This window comes from Cherax quadricarinatus, chromosome 73 (genome assembly GCF_038502225.1).
Source record: "Cherax quadricarinatus isolate ZL_2023a chromosome 73, ASM3850222v1, whole genome shotgun sequence".
Taxonomy (NCBI): domain Eukaryota; kingdom Metazoa; phylum Arthropoda; class Malacostraca; order Decapoda; family Parastacidae; genus Cherax; species Cherax quadricarinatus.
Genome location: NC_091364.1, coordinates 11,405,965 through 11,431,901, shown reverse-complemented (window position 1 = coordinate 11,431,901; position 25,937 = coordinate 11,405,965). Strand labels below are relative to the sequence as shown.

Below are 25,937 nucleotides of genomic sequence, written 5' to 3'. Positions count from 1 at the left end.
ATTAGAACAGAAGTTGAAGGTTTGGTACACAAATGCAGAAGGATTAACGAATAAACATGAGGAATGGCAAGAAAGAATCAATGAGAAGTCCCCAGACATCATAGCAGTTACAGAAACAAAACTCATGGAGACAACAGATGCAATCTTCCCACCAGGATACCAGATCATGAGGAAAGATAGAAAGGGCAGGGGGGGGGGGAGGTGGGGTTCCTCTGCTCGTAAAAAACAGATGGAAATTCGAGAAAATGGAAGGAAAAGATGAGATGGGAGAAAGAGACTACATAGCAGGTACACTTCAGTCTGGGGAACACAAAGTGGTCATTGCAGTGATGTATAATCCACCACAGAACTGCAGGAGGCCAAGAGAGGAATATGAAGAGAGCAACAGAGCAATGGTGGACACACTTGCTGAGGTGGCAAGAAGAGCTCACTCCAGCAGAGCAAAGTTGCTGGTTATGGGGGATTTCAACCACAGGGAGATTGACTGGGAAAACCTGGAGCCACGTGGTGCTGGAAAACCTCATGCACCAACATGTTAAGGACACTACAAGAGTGAGAGGGGAGGATGAACCAGCAAGATTGGACCTTGTGTTCACCCTGGGCAGCTCAGATATTGAGGACATCAAGTATGAGAGTCCCCTAGGAGCTAGCGACCACGTGGTTCTGTGCTTTGAATACATAGTAGAGCTGCAAGTGGAGAGAATAACAGGAGTTGAATGGGAAAAGCCTGACTATAAAAGAGGGGACTACATAGGGTTGAAGAACTTCCTGCGGGAGGTCCAGTGGGACAGAGAACTGGCAGGAAAGCCAGTAAATGAAATGATGGAATATGTAACAACAAAATGCAAGGAGGCAGTGGAAAGGTTTATTCCCAAGGGCAACAGTAACAACGGGAAGACCAGAACGAGCCCCTGGTTTACCCGACGGTGTAAGGAGGCAAAAACAAAATGCAATAGAGAATGGAAAAAGTACAGAAGGCAGAGAACACACGAAAATAGGGAGATCAGTCGCAGAGCCAGGAATGGGTATGCACAGGTAAGGAGGGAGGCCCAGCGACAGTATGAAAATGACATAGCATCGAGAATCAAGACTGACCCGAAACTGTTGTATAGCCACATCAGGAGGAAGACAACAGTCAAAGACCAGGTGATCAGATTAAGGACAGAAGGTGGAGAACTCACAAGAAATGATCAGGAGGTATGTGAGGAGCTGAACAGGAGATTTAAGGAAGTTTTTACAGTAGAGACAGGAAGGGCTGTGGGAAGACAGCACAGAAGGGAACATCAAAAGGGAATATACCAACAAGTGTTGGACGACATACGAACAACTGAGGAGGAGGTGAAGAAGCTCTTAAGTGACCTTGACACCTCAAAGGCGATGGGACCGGACATCATCTCCCCATGGGTCCTTAGAGAAGGAGCAGAGATGCTGTGCGTGCCTCTAACCACAATCTTCAACACATCCCTTGAAACTGGGCAACTACCTGAGAAATGGAAGACAGCTAATGTAGTCCCCATATTTAAGAAAGGAAACAGAAACGAGGCACTAAACTACAGACCTGTGTCTCTGACATGTATTGTGTGCAAAGTCATGGAGAAGATTACCAGGAGGAGAGTGGTCGAACACCTGGAAAGGAACAAGATTATAAATGAAAACCAGCATGGGTTCATGGAAGGCAAATCTTGTATCACAAACCTCCTGGAGTTTTATGACAAGGTAACAGAAGTAAGACACGAGAGAGAGGGGTGGGTAGATTGCGTTTTCCTAGACTGCAGGAAGGCCTTTGACACAGTTCCCCACAAGAGATTAGTGCAGAAGCTGGAGGATCAGGCGCACGTAAAAGGGAGGGCACTGCAATGGATAAGGGAATACCTGACAGGGAGGCAGCAACGAGTCATGGTACGTGAAGAGGTATCACAGTGGGCGCCTGTTACGAGCGGGGTCCCACAGGGGTCAGTTCTAGGACCAGTGCTATTTTTTATATATGTGAACGACATGATGGAAGGAATAGACTCTGAAGTGTCCCTGTTCGCAGATGACGTGAAGTTGATGAGAAGAATTAAATCGGACGAGGATGAGGCAGGACTGCAAAGAGACCTGGACAGGCTGGACATGTGGTCCAGCAATTGGCTTCTCGAATTCAATCCAGCCAAATGCAAAGTCATGAAGATTGGGGAGGGGCAAAGAAGACCGCAGACAGAGTATAGGCTAGGACCCGCTAGGTGGACAAAGACTACAGACCTCACTCAGGGAGAAAGACCTTGGGGTGACCATAACACCGAGCACATCACCGGAGGCACACATCAACCAAATAACCGCTGCAGCATACGGGCGCCTGGCAAACCTGAGAATAGCGTTCCGATACCTTAATAAGGAATCGTTCAAGACACTGTACACTGTGTATGTTAGGCCCATACTGGAGTATGCAGCACCAGTCTGGAACCCACACCTGGTCAAGCACGTCAAGAAGTTAGAGAAAGTACAAAGGTTTGCAACAAGGCTAGTCCCAGAGCTCAAGGGAATGTCGTACGAGGAAAGGTTAAGGGAAATCGGACTGACGACACTGGAGGACAGAAGGGTCAGGGGAGACATGATAACGACATACAAGATACTGCGGGGACTAGACAAGGTGGACAGAGATAGGATGTTCCAGAGAGGGGACACAGGGACAAGGGGTCACAACTGGAAGCTGAAGACTCAGACGAGTCACAGGGACGTTAGGAAGTATTTCTTCAGTCATAGAGTTGTCAGCAAGTGGAATAGCCTAGCAAGTGAAGTAGTGGAGGCAGGAACCATACATAGTTTTAAGAAGAGGTATGACAAAGCTCAGGAAGCAGAGAGAGAGAGGATCCAGTAGCGATCAGTGAAGAGGCGGGGCCAGGAGCTGAGTCTCGACCCCTGCAACCACAATTAGGTGAGTACAATTAGGTGAGTACAGACCAAGTGTCTGTCGACAAGTGCCTTTGACAACTGGTAACTACTACTACTACACCCACCTTGGGGCCAGGAGCTATGAATCGACCCCTGCAGCAAAAACTGAGTACAATTAGGTGAGTACACACTATCCCTTCATCAGGTCAGCTCGAGAGGGGTACATACTCTAATTTAAGTACCCAGCTACCCACTACACCTCGTAAAACTATCTCTACCCACCACACTAACTCTAATTTACCTTACTGCCTCTATCTATGCTATCATGCTATGCTTCCTCGCCCTCTCTTCAAAGAAGGTGGGGGAGGGGGGATGCCTTGATGCTGGTGAACAACTCGTCAAAGAAACTGGAGTTGCCCATCCCTTCCTCGGGTCAAACCTGATTATCCCCTCCCCATTCACAAATGTACTGTATCGCCATTATGGCTTGACCACCTACCAAAAATAATAATAATAATAATAATAATAATAATAATAATAATAATATATAATGCACAACCCGCAGATACGAGAATAATCTTCCTGCTACTTTCTATAATTCATTACCTTTCTACGCTCCTTTTATTGCTTTCGTTCTTTCCTGCATTTTCTCAACCTCATTTATCACTTCCCTTGTGTTTCCTCTTTCTGTTCGTTTAACTCTTCATTAACAACGCCTCTATAAATTTACAAGTAGATGGAAGGATTTAATAATTAAAGAGAATGTCAAAAATTAAAGAGCATCTCAATCAATAATTAGAGAGCATGCCGGTAAAGTTTACTAATTAAAGGGCATGTCAGGGAAGAGGAGGGCAGTTCAAATATTCTCGGATCAAGAGCCCTTCACCCGCGTATAAAGGCAATCCCCCACTCCTAACCCATCCCTTTTCTCATCCTCCATCGTTCTCCCCTTCCTTTTCCCTCCTTCCTGAGTGTGATTATCAAGCAGAATAATGTAGCAGCACACTGCTGATGTATCCAGTTTTTTCAGTGGAAAAATAAGAACTCATTCTCCCTCCCTCCCTCCTTCTCTTCCTCCCTCCCTCGCTCCGTCCATCCCAACCAACATGTCGTTGTCAGATCCTTCCTACCATCCCTCCGTGACGACAACCAGACCCTCACGGTAGAAAGATGAACATTCCGGTTGTCTGTAAGCATAGTGGTTGGTAGATAGTTGAGAGAGTAGACGCAGTAGACTGTGGAGAGCAGAGGTGGCAGATCAGAGTAGATGAGGTAGATCAGGATAGATGAGGTAGATTGTTTAGCGTCAATAGATGTTTTGCTGGGTTGTTCTGAATGCTGATGTATAACATGCAGAAATGATTGTTTTCTGATCCACTTAAAGTGATGGGCAGTGTTTGGATTACCCTGCTAGGAAGCTCTCTCTCTCTCTCTCTCTCTCTCTCTCTCTCTCTCTCTCTCTCTCTCTCTCTCTCTCTCTCTCTCTCCCTCATTCATACGTCAATCAATAACTTCATTTTTCACAATCTCTGGCCTTTAACTTTTGCTGCTTCCCATTATTCCTCTCCTTCCCTTCCTCTTATCCTTTTTTTTATCTAATACCCCTTTCCCCTCTTCCTTCCCCTCTCAGGGCCGAGTGAGGGAAAACTCTCGAAACCCATCAACGGTATCCCTACCTCCATCCCAGCCTCCCATCATCTTTGTCTCATCTTTCCTCTCTCCCTTTCTCCCTCCCTGCCACAAACGGGCGCCCACCGTGCCTCTACTAACCCTTTCACGCCATAGATCATTCATTATAAGTGACTTTTGATCCGGTCCAAAAGGGATGGATTCAAATCGCATTCATAGGAGACTGAAAAGGATCCCACGCCATAAGCTGAAGAGCTCGACGTGGGATGGAAATGTGTTTGGTTTTGTCATCTATGGAGAGAGATTTTTTTTTATTCCCAGGTGGATGAGACGGTATTAAGGATTATGGATTAGATTTGTGTTTGGTAAGACCTCTCATCTCAAGACTCTGGAATCTTACTTGTCCTCCCTGAAACATATCTTTGTTTTTTAAAAGCATACTACTTAGAAAACTTTGTTTTACTAGCTATTTAGTTAGGTGAAGTTAAGTTCACAAAGGTTAGGTTATATTAAGTTAGATTAAATTTAGTTAAGGTCAGTAAGGTTAGATTGTTATGACTGGTTGGTAAAAAAAAAACTGACCGATAATTTGTATACATTTCATCACTTTTCATCGAAAATGTTTACAAGGCTCGTTTTAAAATGTATATAAAAACATGGCAGTCCGTCACGACCCATATATCTTTACCTCTGATATACCTTTGATGAGTTCCAAGAGATTTTATACTCCCGGGGATGTTGGAATTTAGATAAAGTTTCTCAACCGGTGGGCCGCGGACCACTGAAGAGGCCGCGAGACTCCACAACAGACGAGAAATTTATTTCCCACAGCACGCTTAAATGCAGTCAACCAGCAAATGTTTTTAATCAAGTAATTCTTAAAATTTGGTGGTTATACTACACGTACTGTTATCCAGTAATTATCCCTGAAAACTGCTTAAAGTTAAGGCAAGATTTATGTAACAATAATATGGCACAGTGGTACATTGTGTGTTTGTAAATAAGATGCATGATAAGGGCTAAGTTGAAGACGTTTCGATCACTAGGGACGAGAGACGAATGTAAGTCAGAGTTTGGTAATCAACTAAACGAGAGGAGAGATAAGATCAAGACGGTTTCTTCCTCACCTCTGCACAGATCCCCCAGAATTCGAAAAGGAAATAGAAGATACGTCAGCACATAGATAATGCCACTACCACTACTACCACCATTGAGACTGTAACAACCACCACTACCACAACCACAACCATCATCATCTCTACCACAAGGACTAAAATCATTATAACAAACATCCCTACTATCACCACACACACACAACAAAAAGTATCACAAACAACAACAACAACAGAAGCCAGTGACTGACCGGCACTATACAATACATTAGCTGTCAACCTCGTTTTTTTTTTCATTGTCGACAAACTCAAATAAATACTAGGATGGCTTACGTAGCTTGTATCCCCAGCCGTCATCCCAGAAGGGGACTAGAAGGCCCGAGAGGGGGCTAGGAGAGGTGTGTCCCAATCGTCATCCCAGAAAGGGACTACGAGGGCTGAGAGGGAGCTAGGAGAGGTGTAGTCCTAACCGTCATCCCAGAACGGGGCTAGGAGGCTTGAGAGGGGCTAGAGGCAGGGTCTACTATCGTTTACAGGGCCTGATTTGAGAGGGGCTAAGGTATCAGAGGGTTGCCAGGAGTCTAAAGGGGTTAGAGGGTTTGAGTTGAGAGTGGATAGGGGGTGTAAGAGGGAGTTCGAGTTCCGAACGGAGCTGGGGAGGGGGGGGGATATGAGCGGGACTAAAGAAGTCTGAGAGGGGCTAGGGGAAGGGGGGCTGGAAGAAGGGCTGGAAAGGAACTGTCATCAAACCAACTGACCCACCACAACCCCAACATCCCTACCACCACACATCATGCTGGGAGGGTAAGTAGGAGGGTGACAGAACACACAACATACGGTGTCAGAACACACAACATAGGGTTTCAGAGCACACAACATAGGACAGCAGAACACACAACATAGGGTGTCAGAACACACAACATAGGGTGTCAGAGTACACAACATAGGGCAGAACACACAAAATAGGGTGTCAGAACACACAACATAGGGCAACAAGAACACACAACATAGGGTAACAAGAACACACAACATAGAGCAGCAGAGCACACAACATAGGGCAACAAGAACACACAACATAGGGCAACAAGAACACACAACATAGGGTAACAAGAACACACAACATAGAGCAGCAGAGCACACAACATAGGGCAACAAGAACACACAACATAGGGCAACAAGAACACACAACATAGGGCAGCAGAGCACACAACATAGGGCAACAAGAACACACAACATAGGGCAACAAGAACACACAACATAGGGTAACAAGAACACACAACATAGAGCAGCAGAGCACACAACATATGGCAACAAGAACACACAACATAGGGTAACAAGAACACACAACATAGGGTAACAAGAGCACACAACATAGGGTAACAAGAACACACAACATAGGGTAACAAGAGCACACAACATAGGGTAACAAGAACACACAACATAGGGTAACAAGAACACACAACATATGGCAACAAGAACACACAACATAGGGTAACAAGAACACACAACATAGGGTAACAAGAACACAAACCATAGGGTAACAAGAGCACACAACATAGGGCAACAAGAGCACACAACATAGGGCAACAAGAGCACACAACATAGGGCAACAAGAACACACAACATAGGGTAACAAGAACACACAACATAGGGTAACAAGAACACACAACATAGGGCAGCAGAGCACACAACATAGGGTAACAAGAACACACAACACAGGGCAACAAGAACACACAACATAGGGCAGCAGAGCACACAACATAGGGTAACAAGAACACACAACATAGGGTAACAAGAACACACAACATAGGGCAGCAGAGCACACAACATAGGGTAACAAGAACACACAACATAGGGCAACAAGAACACACAACATAGGGCAGCAGAGCACACAACATAGGGTAACAAGAACACACAACATAGGGTAACAAGAACACACAACATAGGGCAGCAGAGCACACAACATAGGGTAACAAGAACACACAACATAGGGTAACAAGAACACACAACATAGGGTAACAAGAACACACAACATAGGGTAACAAGAACACACAACATAGGGTAACAAGAACACACAACATAGGGCAACAAGAGCACACAACATAGGGCAGCAGAACACATCACATACATATCAACATGACACAAACAATTATTGCCTGTTTTGCTCCACTCATGTTAATCACTATAAATTTTCAGCTAATAAGCTAAATTAATATGCAGAATATGCTCGTATATACTGGTATATGCATTATTCCATTTTTTAAAAGTATTTCTAGTCATATATTGACTCTCCCCCTACTGAAGTTATTGAAACTAGCCAACACTATGGGAGGGGAGAGGGAGATGCCATACTCAAGCATCGAGTGGCACTGACTAGCACCCTGGGCTTTATAAAAGGATGGGTGTCGTATGGCACTGACCTCCCAGCAAGGAAAAGCAATAATTGGTTGTAAAAATGGATCAATGGTGTCGAATGGGCCGTCAAGCGTTTGCAAGCATTTTAATAACATTGATTTTTACGAGACCTTTTTTTTTTTTTGTCAGCGTAAATTTCAGCAACTCATTGGTGCAGTCCGCTGAAATAAAATTAACATCCACATAATAACAAGCCAGGACCAACCCGAGAGAGAGAGAGAGAGAGAGAGAGAGAGAGAGAGAGAGAGAGAGAGAGAGAGAGAGAGGAGGGTGAGAGGGAGAGGGGAAAGAGTATATGCAAGCAAGCAAACAAGCAAGCAAGCAAACAAACAAGCAAGCAGAAGGCTTGGAGTTCAGACCATACTCTGTGCTGAGGGGATGTACTTCTATCTAGATTGTAGACTAACGTGTATTATATAGGCGTAAGTCAAAGATAGAAAAGGAAAGGGAGTTACCTGGAGGTTACTCCGGGGATCAACGCCCCCGCGGCCCGGTCCATGACCAGGCCTCCCGATGGATCAGGGCCTGATCAACTAGGCTGTTACTGCTGGCCGCACGCAGTCCAACGTACGAGCCACAGCCCGGATGATCCGGCACTGACTTTAGGTATCTGTCCAGCTCTCTCTTGAAGGCAGCCAGGGGTTTATTGGCAATTCCCCTAATGCTTGATGGGAGGCTGTTGAACAGTTTTGGGCCCCGGACACTTATGGTGTTTTCCCTTAGTGTACCAATGGCGCCCCTACTTTTTATTGGGGGCATTTTGCATCGCCTGCCCAGTCTTTTAATTTCGTAGGAAGTGATTTGTGTGTGCAGATTTGGGACCATTCCTTCCAAGATTTTCCAAGTGTAGATTATGATATATCTCTCCCTCCTGCGTTCCAACGAGTACAAGTCAAGCGCTTCCAAGCGTTCCCAGTAGTGAGTACATATATGGAAAAGATAGATAACCGAGGACCTGGAAGTCCACAATGAGGCTCTCTGCTGAAAAGAATGATCTACTAAGTAGATTCAGGACTATAGTGTATTATCTAGGTGCATGAGTCAAGGAGGGAAAAGGAGAGAATGAGGGTGAGAGAGAGAGAGAGAGAGAATGAGGGTGAGAGAGAGAGAGAGAGAGAGAAAATGAGTGGTTCATTTGAAGAAAGCTTTTGTTGGCTGCATGTGACAGTCATTACCCTTAAGTTTTTACTCTCCCGTTACCAAGTCTCTGTTACCCATTAATTATCCAATTTTTGCTGGGGATAAACACCGCAGCACACAGCGCCAGGCAAACATTCATGTCTACACAGAGTGAATCTTGCAAACTCTGTATCTAAAACATACACCAACAGCCAGGGGAAACAAAAAAAATCTAAATTCCCGTATTAATTGCGACCATCAGTCAGCTGCAGTGTCTAGTGGTACTTGGCATCTGGCACTAATTTGCATATGGCACTGCGGCATTATATAACATTTTGACAGCACCCCAGTGTCACCTGATCCCGGCCGAGCCAAAGAGAAAAAAATCCGCTCTCTCATTTACATACTTGGACACCGCGCGGCTAGCAAGGCTCTGTTCTTCTGAATTCTGCGTTGATATTACCGCTAACAATGTGGGAATGTTGATGTTATGGTCAATATTTAACTGTTTTGATTAGTTTTTGGTCTGTTGTGTTCATTCTCGCCCACCTCACTCACTCGATTTAGATTTTGCAGTCGAAGCGGCTAGTTTACTGTACAATCCCGTATCCCTTCTGTGGACGGTAGTGGCTAGTTTATTATGCATTCAGTATCCCTCCTGTAGACGGTAGTGAGTAGTTTACTGTGTATTCAGTATCCCTCCTGTGAAATGTAGTGGCTAGTTTATTGTGCACTCCATACCCATCCTGTGGATGGTAGACTATCGATGCACAAAAAGCCTAGGAACTAGGCCTCAAAAGGGGGTTAACAGGAGTACATCTGGATTCATATCCATAACTGCCTTATCTGTTCCAGGCAGATTTAAGTTTTATTTGGAATAAACCTTGGTGACAGATACCGACAAATTGGTTGAAAAAAACACGTAAGCAAACACTAGAACATAGAAAATGTTGCAGTCCTGGGACCTTGATCAAGGTCCCAGGACCGAAACGTTCTCTAGTATGTCCTAGTGTTTGCTTACGTGTCTTTGTAAACCAAGACTTATTTAACGAGTGTTTTATTTAATAGGCTCGTGGGCGATTAATCTTTCCTGAAAGACTGTGTGTGTGTAGCCCTTCGGGCAAAGAATTAGCTTAAAATAAACATCACTGTTTGCTGAGAATTCCTGGAGACAACGCCTTAGGGTTTTATCCAGACTGGCGTGTAAAACAAGGTTTGGAAAAAAAAGACACATGTCCCGTTCAGGACATTAAAGGAAACTTTCGCCACAAGTGGCGAAACGTACATAAGTGTCTCTTTTTCCACACTTTGTCGGTATCACCATATCATTTCTCAAAAAAACGAGACTCGTTGACGTTTAACTTTTATAGAGAGACAAGATACAATGTATATTATGACAGTGCACAATACCCATAAATAGATGAATTTGGGTAGTCGATGAGTCACTGAAGCTAAAACCTTAGGTAGCTTCAAATTTAGGTTAAATACATGAGTGAGAGGGGTTGAATTTAAGTGTGACTTGCACGTGAGTTATTAGGGTTATCAGAGCTTATTCCTTGGGTAGCATTGGAAATGGGTTGGGCGAATATTTTTAAGTGAGTTTGGGTTTGAGAAGGACCTGCCTAGGCTCGACACAGCGACACGCTCTTTCATTGCACAGATTTATCGTCAATATTCTGAACAGAGCAAAATATTGTCCTTTTCAGAGCTTTTTTAAAGCTCTATGTACAACGAAACGTTATTCATTTACTATGGAGCTTGATCAAAGCTCTACGGAAGAGTTGTATCACTAAAGCTCTAAACAGAGCTATATTGAACTTAAATTGGTAATATATACCTGTAAAAAGGACCTGTGAACTTGTATTATCCAAAACATTACATAAAATCAACAAGTGCTTCTGTACACTTTCTCACCACGTACTTAGGAAAATAGTGCTTTTGTACACACTGCGTACACTTAGAAAAAAAGTTTTGTACAGCTTCACACCCCCTACACTTAGATAAATGCAGTGTTTTTGTACACTCTCTCCCCATGTACAGCTACGACAATTTTGTAATATCTTGTTCACTCTTTTCCATATTTTATAAAGTAATGAAAAAAATCTCTCAAAAATTGTAGATGGTCATTATTATTATTCCATTGATGCAGCTTAGTATAACTTTAAGAAAACAGTATTTGTAAACATACAGGGAACGTTCAGAAAATGACGCTCCTCAGACGCCGAATGACCCATTTGGACATAGAGCTTCCTAATATATAAAATAATAATGCCAAAAATAATAAAGCATGATACTACTACTACTACTACTACTACTACTACTACTACTACTACTACTACTACTACTACTACTACTACTACTAATAATAATAATAATAATAATAATAATAATAATAATAATAATAATCCACTCAACAAATATGCCGGTGAACCACTTTTTTTTACACTTATTATTTGTTTGTAATTTGACAGCAATATAATAGTTTTCCGCTTCCCCGCATGTTTCGATAACGGCGCTGTTGTCTTTCGACAGCGGTACTCTTGATTTCCGATAACGGCAAAGTTGTTTGTAAATACACGAAGTTATATCTAACTTTAAGCGTCAATGATGCATTGATGCGAATATATGAACAGCACCAGAGGTGAACAGAATGTTGCTGACCCTTGGTAAACTGTGTGTGTGTGTGTGGGGGGGGGGGTCAGGCAGCAGTATTAAGGTCTTCAATATCTCAGTGTTAAATAACTGTGCTCAGCTCGTCTCCAAGTCCTTCACTAGACAGGTTTGCTCTCTGTCTTCTCCCAGGCCTTTTATTAGTGAAGTTTCTTCTCTCTGTAATCTTCCGGCCGTTTCATTAGCATTCTTTTATTCTCCCAGGCCTTTTATTAGTAAAGTTTCTTCTCTCTACAGTCTAGGCCTTTTACTGGTGAAGTTTCTTCTCTTTATTCTCCCAGGCCTTTTATTTTGAAGTTTGTTTTCTGTCTCCTCCCAGATCCTTTATTAGTGAAGTTTATTTTACCTCTCTCCTCCCATCTTCTCCCAGTGACGTTTCTTCTGTCTTCTCAATAGACCTAGTGAAGGTCTCCCACATTTTACATAAAAAATGCTTTTAGTGGGACAATGTTTCACTCTGTTAAGATATGATAAAGATCTTGACAGGTCAAAACGTTGTTATGGCTTCAACCCATCCCCCGTGGTTTATTATCCAACATTTTGTGTTACTGATTTATTTACACATTTATTAGTTATCAAATTATTAAATTAAATTAAAGTATTTATTTATTAAATTATGAGATTATTAAATTATTATTAAATTTACGCAATTATTTATAACCAGAAGAATGTACAGGGACTCGAACCGTGGTGCTGGCATGTAGCATCCCGTTTATTCATTGACCGTCGTTAATTACGTCTTCCCCTGAGTTTATCTATCTATCGTTTATTTCAGGTACGTGGAGCTTCATCCTCGAGCTCTACCTCATCTCTAAGACTTTTGGAAGCCGCAGAAGTAAGTCTAAGCTCATTTTGTTGTTATTTTTTGAGTTTAAAACGGGGCATGCGGATTTCTGGGTGAAGGATGTAACTGCGTATTTCTATGCTTTTGTCAAGGATAAAAATGGGGATTTCCATGCGGATTTCTAAGGATAAATGCGGATTTTTGTAATTTTTAAGGATAAAAGCGGATTATGTGAATTTTAAGGACGAATGCGGATTTAAGGATAGATGCTGATTTTTAAGAATAAATGCGGATTTCTGTGTTTTCTCTAAGTCTAGATAACTTGCGGAAGAAAACTCCTCCAATACAACACTTAGGACACTTAAATAGGCGGCATTTCGCCCATTGGGGCCTTTTTTCAGGTAAATTGAAAGAGCCCCCTCTGGGCGAAATGTCTACTCTAGTTAAATGTCCTAAATGTTGTATTTGTCTGTGTATGCCAGCGTCCGAGGGAAGTGTGACAGTTGTACTGGTCTCTGTGAGTTCTGTGACAGTTGTACTGGTCTCTGTGAGTTCTGTGACAGTTGTACTGGTCTCTGTGAGTACTGTGACAGTTGTACTGGTCTCTGTGAGTACTGTGACAGATGTACTGGTCTCTGTGAGTACTGTCACATTTGTACTGGTGTCTGTGAGTACTGTGACAGTTGTACTGGTCTCTGTGAGTACTGTGACAGTTGTACTGGTCTCTGTGAGTACTGTCACATTTGTACTGGTGTGAGTACTGTGACAGTACTGTCACATTTCATAAATTAGACACATGTGCAACACTTAGGTATTTTTATCGAGGGAAACGTTTCGTCACGCAGTGGTTTCATCAGTCCTATACAAAGATCAGAAGGTGTTTGAGGTAATCAGCCCCTCAGCCTGGAGTCGATATAATCAGTTCAATCAATCTTTAATTAAAAGAATATTGCATATGGGCGAAGTGGCTTATATACTGTAGACATGTGAGGTGCAGCAGTCGTAGGCGATATCACAGTGAACAAACCCACAGGTGGAGGCAGGTCATGACTAAAGGTTAGGCAAGTAAAGAATTCCCTGTATCAAGGTGCCAAGATGTTGCTGTGTTCGACGTGAATGTAGATAAATGGTTCAGCGAACCGACAAGTTGATGAATGAAGCCACTCCGTGGGGAAACTTTTCCTCAAGTGTTAAACATGTGTCTTATTCATCGACTCATCGGTAATGTACACCGTTAATGTATTTGTTCCGTCTAGATATTTTGCTTCTATTGATAGCAATTAAGGATAATTACTGTATACTCATTTTCTATTAATACGGTGTTTCCCATATTCCTTCGGTCTTTTCTATATTGTTCGAGTCCCTTTTAATTCATACCTTTACTTATGACGATTTTCGACAGTTACTACTCCCGGAGCCCGGCCATGGGCCAGGCTCGTTCAGTGTATAGTCTGTGTATAACACAAATTATTAAGGTATTTAATTCAAACGTGCTCTCTAAATTTATTTTCAATGGAGAATATTTTAAAGGGGAATATGTAAGGGGAGAATATATTTAATGGAGATATGTTCTGATGAATATTTTTAAGGGAGAATATTTCAAGGCAGTTTTTTTAAAGGGGAATATATTAATGGAGATCTATTTTGAAGAATATATATTAAGGGAAAATATTTCAGGGCAGAATATTTTATAGGGTAAATATGGCAGGGGAGAATATATTTAATGGAGATCTATTCTGAAGAATATATTTAAAGGAGAATATACATCAAGAAAGAATAATTTATGGGGAGTATGTATTTAATGGAAATCTATCCTGAAGGAGAATATATTTAAGGGAGAATATTTTATGGGCGAATATTGAGTATTTTTTTATATTTGAAATCAAATACGAGGGTCATTAAGGTTTAAGTGTAAATATATAATAACACTAATAATATCTTAGTTATTAAAATGACGATATTATCTTTATATTCACAAACACACACACACACACACACACACACACACACACACACACGGCAAATTGACTGTCGGGGCCAGGAGCTAAAACTCGACCCCTTCAACAACACAGAGGTGAATACACACTTGCCGGAGTATACCACCTGAGATATACGCCGCTGTATGTTTATATACACTAAAGGATACGCAACTCTGTGTGCAAACGCTGGGAGGTACGTAGCTCTTGTCTACGTTTCCTAGGATTAACACACCCAGTTTTTTTTCTCCCTCCCAGTTCCCAGCTTTCTCCATCCCAGTTCCCTCCTGTCAGTTCCCAGCTTTCTCCATCCCAGTTCCCTCCTGTCAGTTCCCAGCTTTCACCCAGTTCCCAGCTTTCTCCATCCCAGTTCCCTCCTGTCAGTTCCCAGCTTTCTCCATCCCAGTTCCCTCCTGTCAGTTCCCAGCTTTCTCCCAGTTCCCAGCCGCCTCCCATCCTCCTCCTAGTTTCAGCGTCATCATAAAACATTGTCTACTTCCTCAATGCTTCACAACTACTGTTCTTTTTCAAGAGCAGACCAGCCTTCATTAGCATATAGGAGGCGGGCGGCCTCTTCCCACGACCATGAGGCGGTTCTTTAGGGTGGGCGGCTAGGAGGGAAGGGGGGCGTGGGTGGCGATTGGCTAGGTGAATCAGTAGCGGATGGCTAGGAGGAAGGAGGGCGGAGGATTCTCCGTCTGAAAACCTGAGAAGCCTAGCGATAGGCGGAACTTCAGACGGAAACCTTTGACCTTTTAGCATAAGTTCTCTAAGGCCACTAGTACATACCCGGATAATGTCAGCAGTAACAGCCTAGTTCATCAGACCCTGATCCACCACAAGGCCGGGCAGCGGGGGCGTTGACTCCCGAAACCCTCTCCAGGTATACTAAAGGTAATATATACCCAGTAAGGTCTATAACGCCACTAGTATATACCAGGTAAGGTCTATAAAGCATTTAGTCATACGCATTAGCTCTATGAAACAGAGACAAAGAGACAGAGAATATTAGATATTTAAAGTAGATGGAAAAATGGGACAAAAATCTCAATTTTCACAAACAAATGAAGAAATTCAGAACAAGTCTGATATAATCTCTGTTTCCTCTCAAATACTTCCCTCTCCTTCCTTCCTTACTCTTATACACTAATCCCTCCCCCATCATATCTCCCCTCTTTCTCTCTCCTCACCATGCTGTTTAATCCCCTCTTTTACCCCCCTCCTATGCTTACTATGTTACCTCACGTTTTTTTCCTTTAACAATGTTTTTAATCTCTCCCCCACATGCTTTAACCTCCCTCTTTCACTCCACCTCCCTCTGCTCACTGTTACCCCCACATGATTCCTTCCCTCTCCCCCACTTATCCTGAAGACTTCCACCCCTTCTCCCCCTCCCCTCCCCAGGAATGGTGACGGGGGGGAGAAGGTTATGTATGACTTCCCTTAGCTGTGGCATATTCAAATTTCCCAGACAGTTATGAAGAACGTAAATCATGTGATGGGAGGACAGCAGAGAAGGCGTGGTAATGGCAGATGAAGCAGCAGCAGCAGCAGCAGCAGCAGCAGCAACAACAACAACAGCAAAAGGAGGGGATGATTAAGAGAAAGAAAATTAAGAGGAGAGGTAATGGGAGATGGAGCAGCAGGAGGAACAGCAGTATTAAGAGGGGGGATGATTAAGAGTAGAGGGGAAGATTAAGAAGAGGCGAGGAAAGGAGGAGGGGAAGATTACCAACAATAGATGGGGAAAATGAGGGGAAGATTCAGATGGGGACGAGGAGAAAATTAAGAAGGAAAAGAATGGGGTAGGTGGGGAAAAGGGTGTTAAAGTAGAAGAGAGGATTAAAAGGAGAGAACACTAAGGAGAGGAGGAAAGGAAGATTAAGAAGAGGGGGAGAGGAACATTAAGCAAGGTGTAATAACCTACAAAATGTAAGCAAAAGGAATAATTTTAAAAGTAGGCAGATGAATATTTTTTTTTTTTTTTACTGAACAGAACTCAGTGTTATAGTGAACAGAGTGAAATAGGAGTCTGCCATAGTGAAAAGTTCTGTTCCCCGAGACAGTACCCGTCCCACTTCTCTCTCTCATTCTCATATCTGACAGAGACATAAATCATAGCACTTTATCATCCTGTGCAGACAATACAAGAATCTGTATTAGCGTGGCATCCATTAAGGACACAGTAAACCTCCCAGCTGATATAAACAAAGTCTTCCTGTGAACCACTGACAGTAAAATGATGTTGTATGAGGACAAGTTTCAGTTACTCCGTTTTGGAAAGATTGAGGAAATAAAGGCTGGAGCAAAGTATAACAAACTCAGATCACTCAAAGCGTAAGACTAATGTGAGAAACATAGGGGTGATTATGTCAGAAAGCCTCACTTTCAAGGATCACAACAGTGTCACTATCACAACCTTAAGGAAAATGATAGATTGGATAACTAGAACCTTCACAACAAGAGATGCCAAACCAGTGATAATAGTCCTCCAGTCCCTTATTTTCTCTCGATTGGAGTACTGCTGTACTCTAACAGCTCGGTTAAAGACAGGCAAAATTGCAGACCTGGAGAATGTGCAGGGAACCTTCGCTGTTCACATTGTCCGCTACATCGGAATGATAAATAACAAAAAGGCACAATACCGTGACTGGAACAATACACAAATAACCCGCACATAGAAGAGAGGAGCTTACAACGACGTTTCGGTCCGACTCGGACCATTTACAAAGTCGTAAGCTCCTGTCTCCTACGTGCGGGTTGTGTATATCGGAATATTAAAAAACAGTAAAAAAAAAAAATGCACTAAAGTACAATACTGTATACATTATTACAGTATATTTGCAAACTGTGTATACAGTACTATTACATAAGTTCAATCAAGCACCTAACTTACTGGGAACATTTGAAGTCCCTCGATCTGTACTCCTTGTAACGTTGGCGAGAGACATAATTTATAACCTGGAAAATTCTAGAACAACTGATCCCAAATCTGCTCACGCAATTCATTTCCCAAAAAAGTGAGAGGCAGGAGTAGAGTGAAAACACTAAATGAAACTTAAGTGTGAAGGGACCAAGACTTATCAACACCCTCCCTTCAGACATAAAGGATATTACCAGCAGACCCCTGACTGTTGTCAAGAGAGACCCTGACAAGTTCCACCGGTAAGTTCCTTATCAACAAGGCTGTGGTGCATATGCTAGCACCAACAGCCTGGTTGATTAGGCTATCCACCAGAAGGCCTGGTCTGAGACCAGACTACGGGGGCGGTGACCCTTGCAACACACCCCAGGTAGACTCCAGTTAGGTGGGTAGGGGTGAAAAGAGTTTAAGAAGAGGAGGAGAGAGACAATGAGAAGGTAAGAAGCGGATTAGAAGCGTGAGTGAGAAGATGAAGGGAGAGGGAGAGGATTAAGAGTAGGATCAAGAGAAAGAAACGTTTGGTAAGGGTGTAGAAGGACGATCAAGATATTCCTCTGTCACACTAACTAGTGACTAAGTTGCTTATATACTAACATATACAGGAAGCTACTATTCAAATACTGATGAGTAAGACACATGTACAACAGTTGGGTATCTTTATTGCTCAAACGTTTCGCCTACACAGCAGGCTTCTTCAGTCACATACAGAGTCAGCAGGAGTGACAGTAAGGTAAATATGATGTAATTAGTACATCAACCTTGGAGAAAATAGTATTTAAGATGGTCAGTCCCTCAGCTTGGAGGGACTGGCCCCCATGGCCTGGAACGACATGTCATTCTCACCTATTTGTACTCACCTATTTGTGGTTGCAAGGGTCGATTCAAAGCTCCTGGTCCCGCCTCTTCGCCGGTCGCTACTAGGTCACTCTTCCTGCTCCATGTGTACTCGCCTAATAGTACTCACCTAATTATGGTTGCAGGGGTCGAGACTCAGCTCCTGGCCCCGTGTGTGTGTGTGTGCACACTCGAATTGCTATTCTTAACAAAACAGATTACATTGCTAAAGTTAAGCTTCGGCTCCTAGTCCCGTCTACAAACTGTCTACAACCGATGAATAAAACGTGCAACGCCTGGGTGTCCATATTTTGAAGACGTTTCGCCCAGCAGTGACTTTTTCAGTAATGCAGATACCCAGGTGTTGCACATGTCTTATTCTTCAACATGTGAGGACTCAGTCCTTACATGGTATTCAGTCCCTGGGACTGAATACCATTAATGTAGTGGTAGAGGAAAGAAGGAAGGTTGCGGTAGTGGTGGTAGGGGGAGTAGTGGTTATGATACTGGTGGTAGAGGGAGTAGTGGTTATGATACTGGTGGTAGAGGGAATAGTGGTTATGATACTGGTGGTAGAGGGAGTAGTGGTTATGGTGGTGGTGGTAGAGGGAGTAGTGGTTATGGTAGTGGTGATGGAAGTGTTGAATTCACTATTCAACAGGTGCTGAAGATCTGGTAATTTAAAAAAAAATATCGGACTGGTAAAGTAGTGGTGATAGTAGCGCTAGGTACTTGCTGGTGGTAATAGTGGTGGTAATAGGGGCGTGTGAGGTGAGGGAAACTGCATATTGCGGTGGGGGAAGGGGGCAAATGGTGATGGTGGTGATGGTTGTTGTTGTTGTCGGTATTGGTGGTGATAGTGTTGGTGGTGGTGGTAGTGGAAGTAGTGATGTGGTGGTGATAGTGGTGGTGCGAGGAGTCAGACAGATTGCCTGAATTGGTTCACTTAGTCACCCACACAAAAACATGGAGGACGAAGATTGGCTGGAGGTGGGGGAGGAGGATCAAGGGGGGGGGGTAGGCGGAGGGGGTAGGGAGGAGGAGTGGGAAGAAGGGAGTGGGGAAAGATAAACAGTGGGAAGGAGAGGATGATAAGGAGGAGTTGGAAAGAGGGAGATGATGATAAGAGGAATGGGAGAGTAAAGGAAAGAAGAGAAAAAGGTGGATAAATACAAGAAGAGGAGGCAGGGAGCTGCCTCCACCTGTTGCTGAGTCCGGGGATCATCGCCCCCGGGTCGGTCTCAGGCCAGACCTGGTCAATCACGCTGTTGGTGCTCGTGTCACGTACTCTAACGTATCCACCACAACTTGGCTGCTCAGGAGTGGTTCACACTTCACAGCAACTTACCAAGTTGTTCAGAATCAAGCTAGGTGTCTGCTGATACTTTCCTTTTATGCATAATTTCATTTATTTACGAAACAGATACATCTGCAGTGTGCTGCTACCCTATATATGATGCTTACAAAGTGGAAATAAAAGCTGTTTTTCTACCATTATATATATATATATATATATATATATATATATATATATATATATATATATATATATATATATATATATATATATATATATATATATATATATATATATATATATATATATATATATATGAGCCGAAACGTCTCCTCAATTATTACACTGAGATATCTCTCAATGTAATTACAGCGTCACTGTTTGTGTTTAGGCTGTTTTGTACAGTCGACCATTTGGCCCATTCTCATAAGGAGTAATTTCAGTGTGCAGATTTAGAACAAGTTTGTGTGTGAAGAATGTCCCATTGTGTGTATATATATATATATATATATATATATATATATATATATATATATATATATATATATATAGTGTGTTTTGTAAGGTTGCAAACAGTAATGAGCACCACTAATGTTTATTTAGCTCTGATGACTTAAGATCTTTTTTTTTCTTGGAAGGAGATTGGAAGTGGGTGAGATCATACCCTTATTAATCAGCTTAGTGGTGAGGATAATGATAGTGGTGGTAGTAGTAGTAGTAATAATAATTATAATAATGTTTATTTCTACAAGTACATGATACAACTTATACAGACCAAAGCTGACATCAGTGACGTACTGTACAGAAAGTCCATGGTTATGCAGAGCATTTCGGGCAACTTAGGTTAATCTTGTTCCCCAGGATGCAACCCACACCAGTCGGCTAACACCCAGGTACCTACAGTAATAGCTATTAGGTGAACAGGGACAGCAGGTATAAGGAAACACCCCCAGTGTGTCCACCCGTACCAGAGATAGAACCAAGGACACTCAAGTGTGCAAGCTGAGTGCGCTACCAACCGAGATAATGGCAGTGACGAGGATATCGATAATGACGGAGGTGGTCGTGATGAGGATATTGATAATGAACCTACTGGTGGTGATCATGAGGATAATGATGGTGATCATGGGATAATATTAATCTTTATTTCTACAAGTACATGATACAACTCACATAGACCACAGCTTACATCCATGACATAATAAAATAATAATAATAATCTTTATTTCTACAATATATGTACAAAGTATACAGGCCTAGTTGACATCAATGACATACTATATAGAAAGTCCCTGGTTATGCAGAGCATTTAGGGCAAATTAGGTCAATTTTGTCTCCAGGATGCGACCCATACCAGTTGACTAACACCCAGGTACCTATTTTACTGCTAGTGAACAGGGACAGCAGGTGTCTTAAGGAAACACGTCCTAATGTTTCCACCCGTACCGGGGATCGACCCCCGGACCTCAGTGTGTGAGCTGAGTGCGCTAGCAATCGAGCTATGGGACCCCATAATAATGATGGTGATGAGGATAATGATCATAAAGCCAACAATAAACAGTAGCATCAAGAGTCGTGTACACAACCCCTCCCCCCCCCCCCACAAAATCGTGGTGGCAACAAGCCTCCCGAAGATATAGTAAATTTTCGCACCCGAAAACCTCCTATTGTAGGCCTATATCGCCCCACCCCCCCCGGTCCCCTCCACATGCGGTAAACAATGCCTACCAAACCCATTTTGTGAGATTTGCATATCATATAGCCTGCCATAACGTAAGCTTGAATAACATTTCCCTGTTGAGTGGTAGTTCTGGAAACACGTGGCTTTTCATAAGATTTCGTACCCTTGAATTTTTTTTTTTTTCAAAATGCTACATTTACATTACATGCGAAGATTTAGGCCTGAAAAAATCACATATTGCACATAATACTGGTAAATAGGCCTATGGTAAATAGCTTACAACATGGCTAGTAAAAATTACGAAAATTAAACGTGTGTATAACTTTAAGAGCCCAGAAGAAAACGTGTCTCAAAAATTATCGTTCAAGATTAGGGTGAAATGATAAATTGTCAAATACTTTGATAATTTTAGAATGACATGAAAATAAATGATAAACATAATTTAACATGAGAGAGCCAGTATTATTACGTCATGTCACGTGACCTCTTCTGCTGGGAGTAGCAAGGAACCCTCACAACCGAGTGCCATTATCTGACCTCCAGTGATCTGATTCACGAATGTTCAGTATCAGAACATCCGTGTATCATTCGACCTGCAGTGATCTTATTCACGAATGTTTATTAACTGCCGTGATCTGATTCACGAACCTGTATCATCTGGGTCCCACTCATCTGATTCATGAATGAGACTGAAACATGGGAGACTGAAGCTTGGGAGACTGAAACTTGGGAGACTTAAGCTTGGGAAACTGAAGCTTGGGAAACTGAAGCTTGGGAAACTGAAGCTTGGGAAACTGAAGCTTGGGAAACTGAAGCTTGGGAAACTGAAACTTGGGAGAGTGAAATTTATTAAGTCCAAGTTGGACCGACACGTCACCATAAGTCTCAGCCTCGTAAGTACTGTACATTTGTGCATTGTTCTACCCACGGAATGGTCTTTATTCATAGTTCTCAGAACAAAGTGTCCGTAGAAATAAGTCTGGGAGTGACTATAATATAACCAAATTTCAACATATTTGCAATTGTCGACATATTTATTTTGGTCACAATAGCCTATCATTACCGTCGATTCGTCACTAACGTAATATATCGTGGGTGTATTAGTCATTATCGTAATATATCGTGAGTATATTAAACACTAATGTAATATATCGTGGGTGTATTAATCACTAACGTAATGTATCGTGGGTCGTGAGTATATTCGTCCCTCGGCTGTAGAAGCTGTGTGCATATCCCAGTCTGAAAATATATTTGAATGCGGTACGAAACCCAGTGAAAAGCTGAGGTATTCCCAAAACTAACACTCAGTACGGAATAAAAGTCGGCATCCGCTATTCTGAACGCCAATAATAATTAATAATAATAATTAATAATAATAATATTTACAATAATTAAAAAGCAGAAAAAAGGTCAACAATAGCGATTAAAAACAATAAACAACAACAGTGAATAAGGAACAACAAATACAGAAGATGAGACGAAAATGAAAAACAAGGAAGGAAGAAATGAGTAAAACACATGGCGGACGACTCAGACAGAGACAATTTTAAGCTCAAGAAAATATGGTTGGAAGATAAGCAACGATATTTATAACTGTGATCGTAAATAAAATGACATGGATGGCACGACATAGTGGAGAGAGAGAGAGAGAGAGAGAGAGAGAGAGAGAGAGACAGACAGACAGACAGACAGACAGACAGACAGACAGACAGAGAACTGAAAAGATGGGGGAAGATGGTAAAGGAGATGGAGGTGGTGGAAGGCTATTACAAAGTGGAGAAGATGAATTTGGTGAAAGAGGAGGAGGAAGAGGAGACTGAGATGGAGGAAGAAGGTAATGAAGGAGGAGAAGAGGCGGTTATGGAGGAGGAGGATGAAATGCACGAGACGAGGTGAATGAGTAATGTAAATATGGAGGAGGAGGAGGACGAGATGGAGGAGGAGGAGAGGAGGCGGTGATTGAGAGAGAGAAAGAGAGATGACCTCAGCTTACTGATGAATGGTGAATCACATGACATTCATTAATTGTGATCCTGAGGAGTGGTTAAGGAGGCGGGTAACGGAGACTGTGACGGAGGCGGGTGACGGAGGTGACGGTGTGTGGGCTGTGCCCCAGTGCTCAGTATTTTTAGCCTCCTAAGTGTACATAGTCACAAAGTACCGACAACACCGTCACTCGCATCAACCTTTTGTTCTGTGCACTTGCTGGTGACAATTCTCTTTGTGAGAGACTTAAATAAGAGAACATCAGTTGTGCTCCGCTGGTCTCCTACTTAATAAACAACTCTTGCCATAAGCTTCATTATTGACATTATGCGTTAATTATTATTGTTATTACTACTGTTATTGTTTATTACTGTTACTGTTATTATTATTACTGATAAGACACAGGTGCAACAGTTGGCCATCAGTAGTGGAGATTCCTAACTGTTGCAATGGTGTTACTCATCAATTTGTTATTTTATACCATTTTTAACATATAATGATGCAGATAGACTGATGAAGCAGCCAGGCTTGGTTACCAGTATATACGATGATGATCAAACTAAATGAAAAGTATGTGGTTAGATCTATGGTCACTACCTTGAACACTGTGTGCTTAATTGTCCACTTACTGAGGAATATAGAGACAATATAATAACCTTGTGATATGCCAAGAAAATTTTCTAAATTTGTATGTAAGAGATAAGTCAACTGTAGATATAAAACCAGATGTACTCCTGTTAACGCCTTTTGGGGCCTAGTTGCTAGACCTCGGCATATTGTGTATCCATATGTTCTTGTCTAATCTGTTATCCCGAACTGGTATCTTCAAATAATTCCTGAATTTTTTGTTCTATTTCTTTAAGGTTTTCGTATATAAGTTGAGAAACGATAGGCTTCAAATTTTTCAACACAAGTGTGCTGCAACTAGTGCTGCCGTTAGGTCAATCTTATATACACAATTCTCGGCGATAATTTGGAAAAGGCTCTTCTGATCGTTTAAAAAAAACTTTCAACACAGGTGTATCCTACATAAAGAAGGTTGGCATTGTTATCAGAGACCTCGCAAGACCCATCAAACGACAGCAGTACAGAGTGTATGGCGCTCCTTAAGAAACCTATAACAAGAAATAAACAAGACAAACATACCGGGATCACCACACACGCTCACACGTCAGTACCTTATTAGATAAATGGACATAGATGCATATATATATATATATATATATATATATATATATATATATATATATATATATATATATATATATATATATATATATATATATATATATATATATAGGTACCACGTGAGATGAAAGATAGTAGCAGTAGTAGTAATACTAGTCGTAGTAGTGTTGCTGCACGACACAGCAACACTTGCGTAAGCCGTAGAGACACGCATTCACACTTAACTGACAAGAAAAAAATTCCTAAAAAAAAAAAGGAGTGGGGGGGGGATAAGTTTTGCACAAGATACCATACAAGAGCATGAAGGCGCCTTCAACACTAACACACATCATAGTGCCTAAACAGAAAGCTTATCGTACCACACACATAACTAGTAACAACGATAGGCCTCCTGTACAGCTCCAAATTTCTACATATTTTACCAGTAGGTCTCCTGCAGTCCTCCGCTACCCAAAATTCCTCTCTCGGTATACATCACCCCTGAATGTATCGAGTGCTACGCCTCCCCCCCCCCCCATAAAGCTGTTTTTTATTCTGTGCATTAGATTTTATAAAGTTCTTCACACAAGTCTTTAGGTACATCTTGTGAGCATCTTGCTCATGTATCCACCTGATGCAAGTGTACGGTGATGTATGGGGGTCATCGCAAGGGAGGGAGGGGTGACATCTCGCACAATTGGCATCACGCACAATTATCGTAAGACGCAGTTAACGCCTTAACTGGCGTCTCGTGCAATTGGCGTCGCAAGCAAATTGCGTTCCGCGAAACCTAAGTTCGCTGCCGCTAGGCGGCCAAAACAGACAGGACATGGATGTTCTTACAACCCCTCCGCTTGTTACCCATTACTTGTGACTGGTTGCGAGAGTTTTCCTACCCACCTGGAACTAGCCTTGGGCCTAGACTTTTCTGCTGATTGTCTGGTCAACCAGGTTGTTGTTGTTCGCGGCCCTCTGGCCCCCGTATCAGTCATAGTCTAATTGATCTGGGCTCAGAGAGATGTATAAGCTTCCACGGGGTTTGAGTTCGTGTTTCAGTTATGTTGTGGTGTAGGGTAAGAGACAGAGTCAGGGTAGAAACCACCAGGCAGAATGTCGTCCTGAGGCAACTATGTGCTTATGAACTAATTACAGGATTATATGAGATATCGCAGTAATAAGAACAATCAAGAAAGACAGGAAATTAAAGTGTTTATTGAATATGAGTAAGTGTGTTTGTATGACCTGTAATCTTACATGTTCGTGAGACGGAAAGACCAGTAATCATGCAGGAGTGCAAAACGTTTGACAGGTTTGTTTTTTTACACCATTATGACTGAGGAAACAGGGAGGAAAGTAGCTGTGTTGGGTTTGTTGGCCCTGACAGTGGTGCCACCTTCAGGCATTCTTGTAGAAGGCACCCAGCCAGAGAGGTGAAGGAAGAGCGGCAGTAACGACTGATTGTTAGTGACTCGC

General features: G+C 42.3%; 1 protein-coding gene across 12 annotated transcripts in view; it reads left to right on the top strand.

Moving 5' to 3' along the window:
• ct (homeobox protein, cut) overlaps positions 1-25,937 on the top strand; it is a 992,784-nt gene that overhangs the window by 591,250 nt on the left and 375,597 nt on the right. For 11 of the 12 annotated variants that reach the window (XM_070100613.1, XM_070100616.1, XM_070100608.1 and 8 more), the window contains exon 3: positions 12,592-12,651. The exons of the other annotated variant lie outside the window; for it this stretch is intronic. In XM_070100613.1, coding sequence (XP_069956714.1) covers positions 12,592-12,651 — 60 coding nt within the window. The remainder of the gene's footprint in view (positions 1-12,591; positions 12,652-25,937) is intronic. 12 annotated transcript variants of the gene reach the window in all.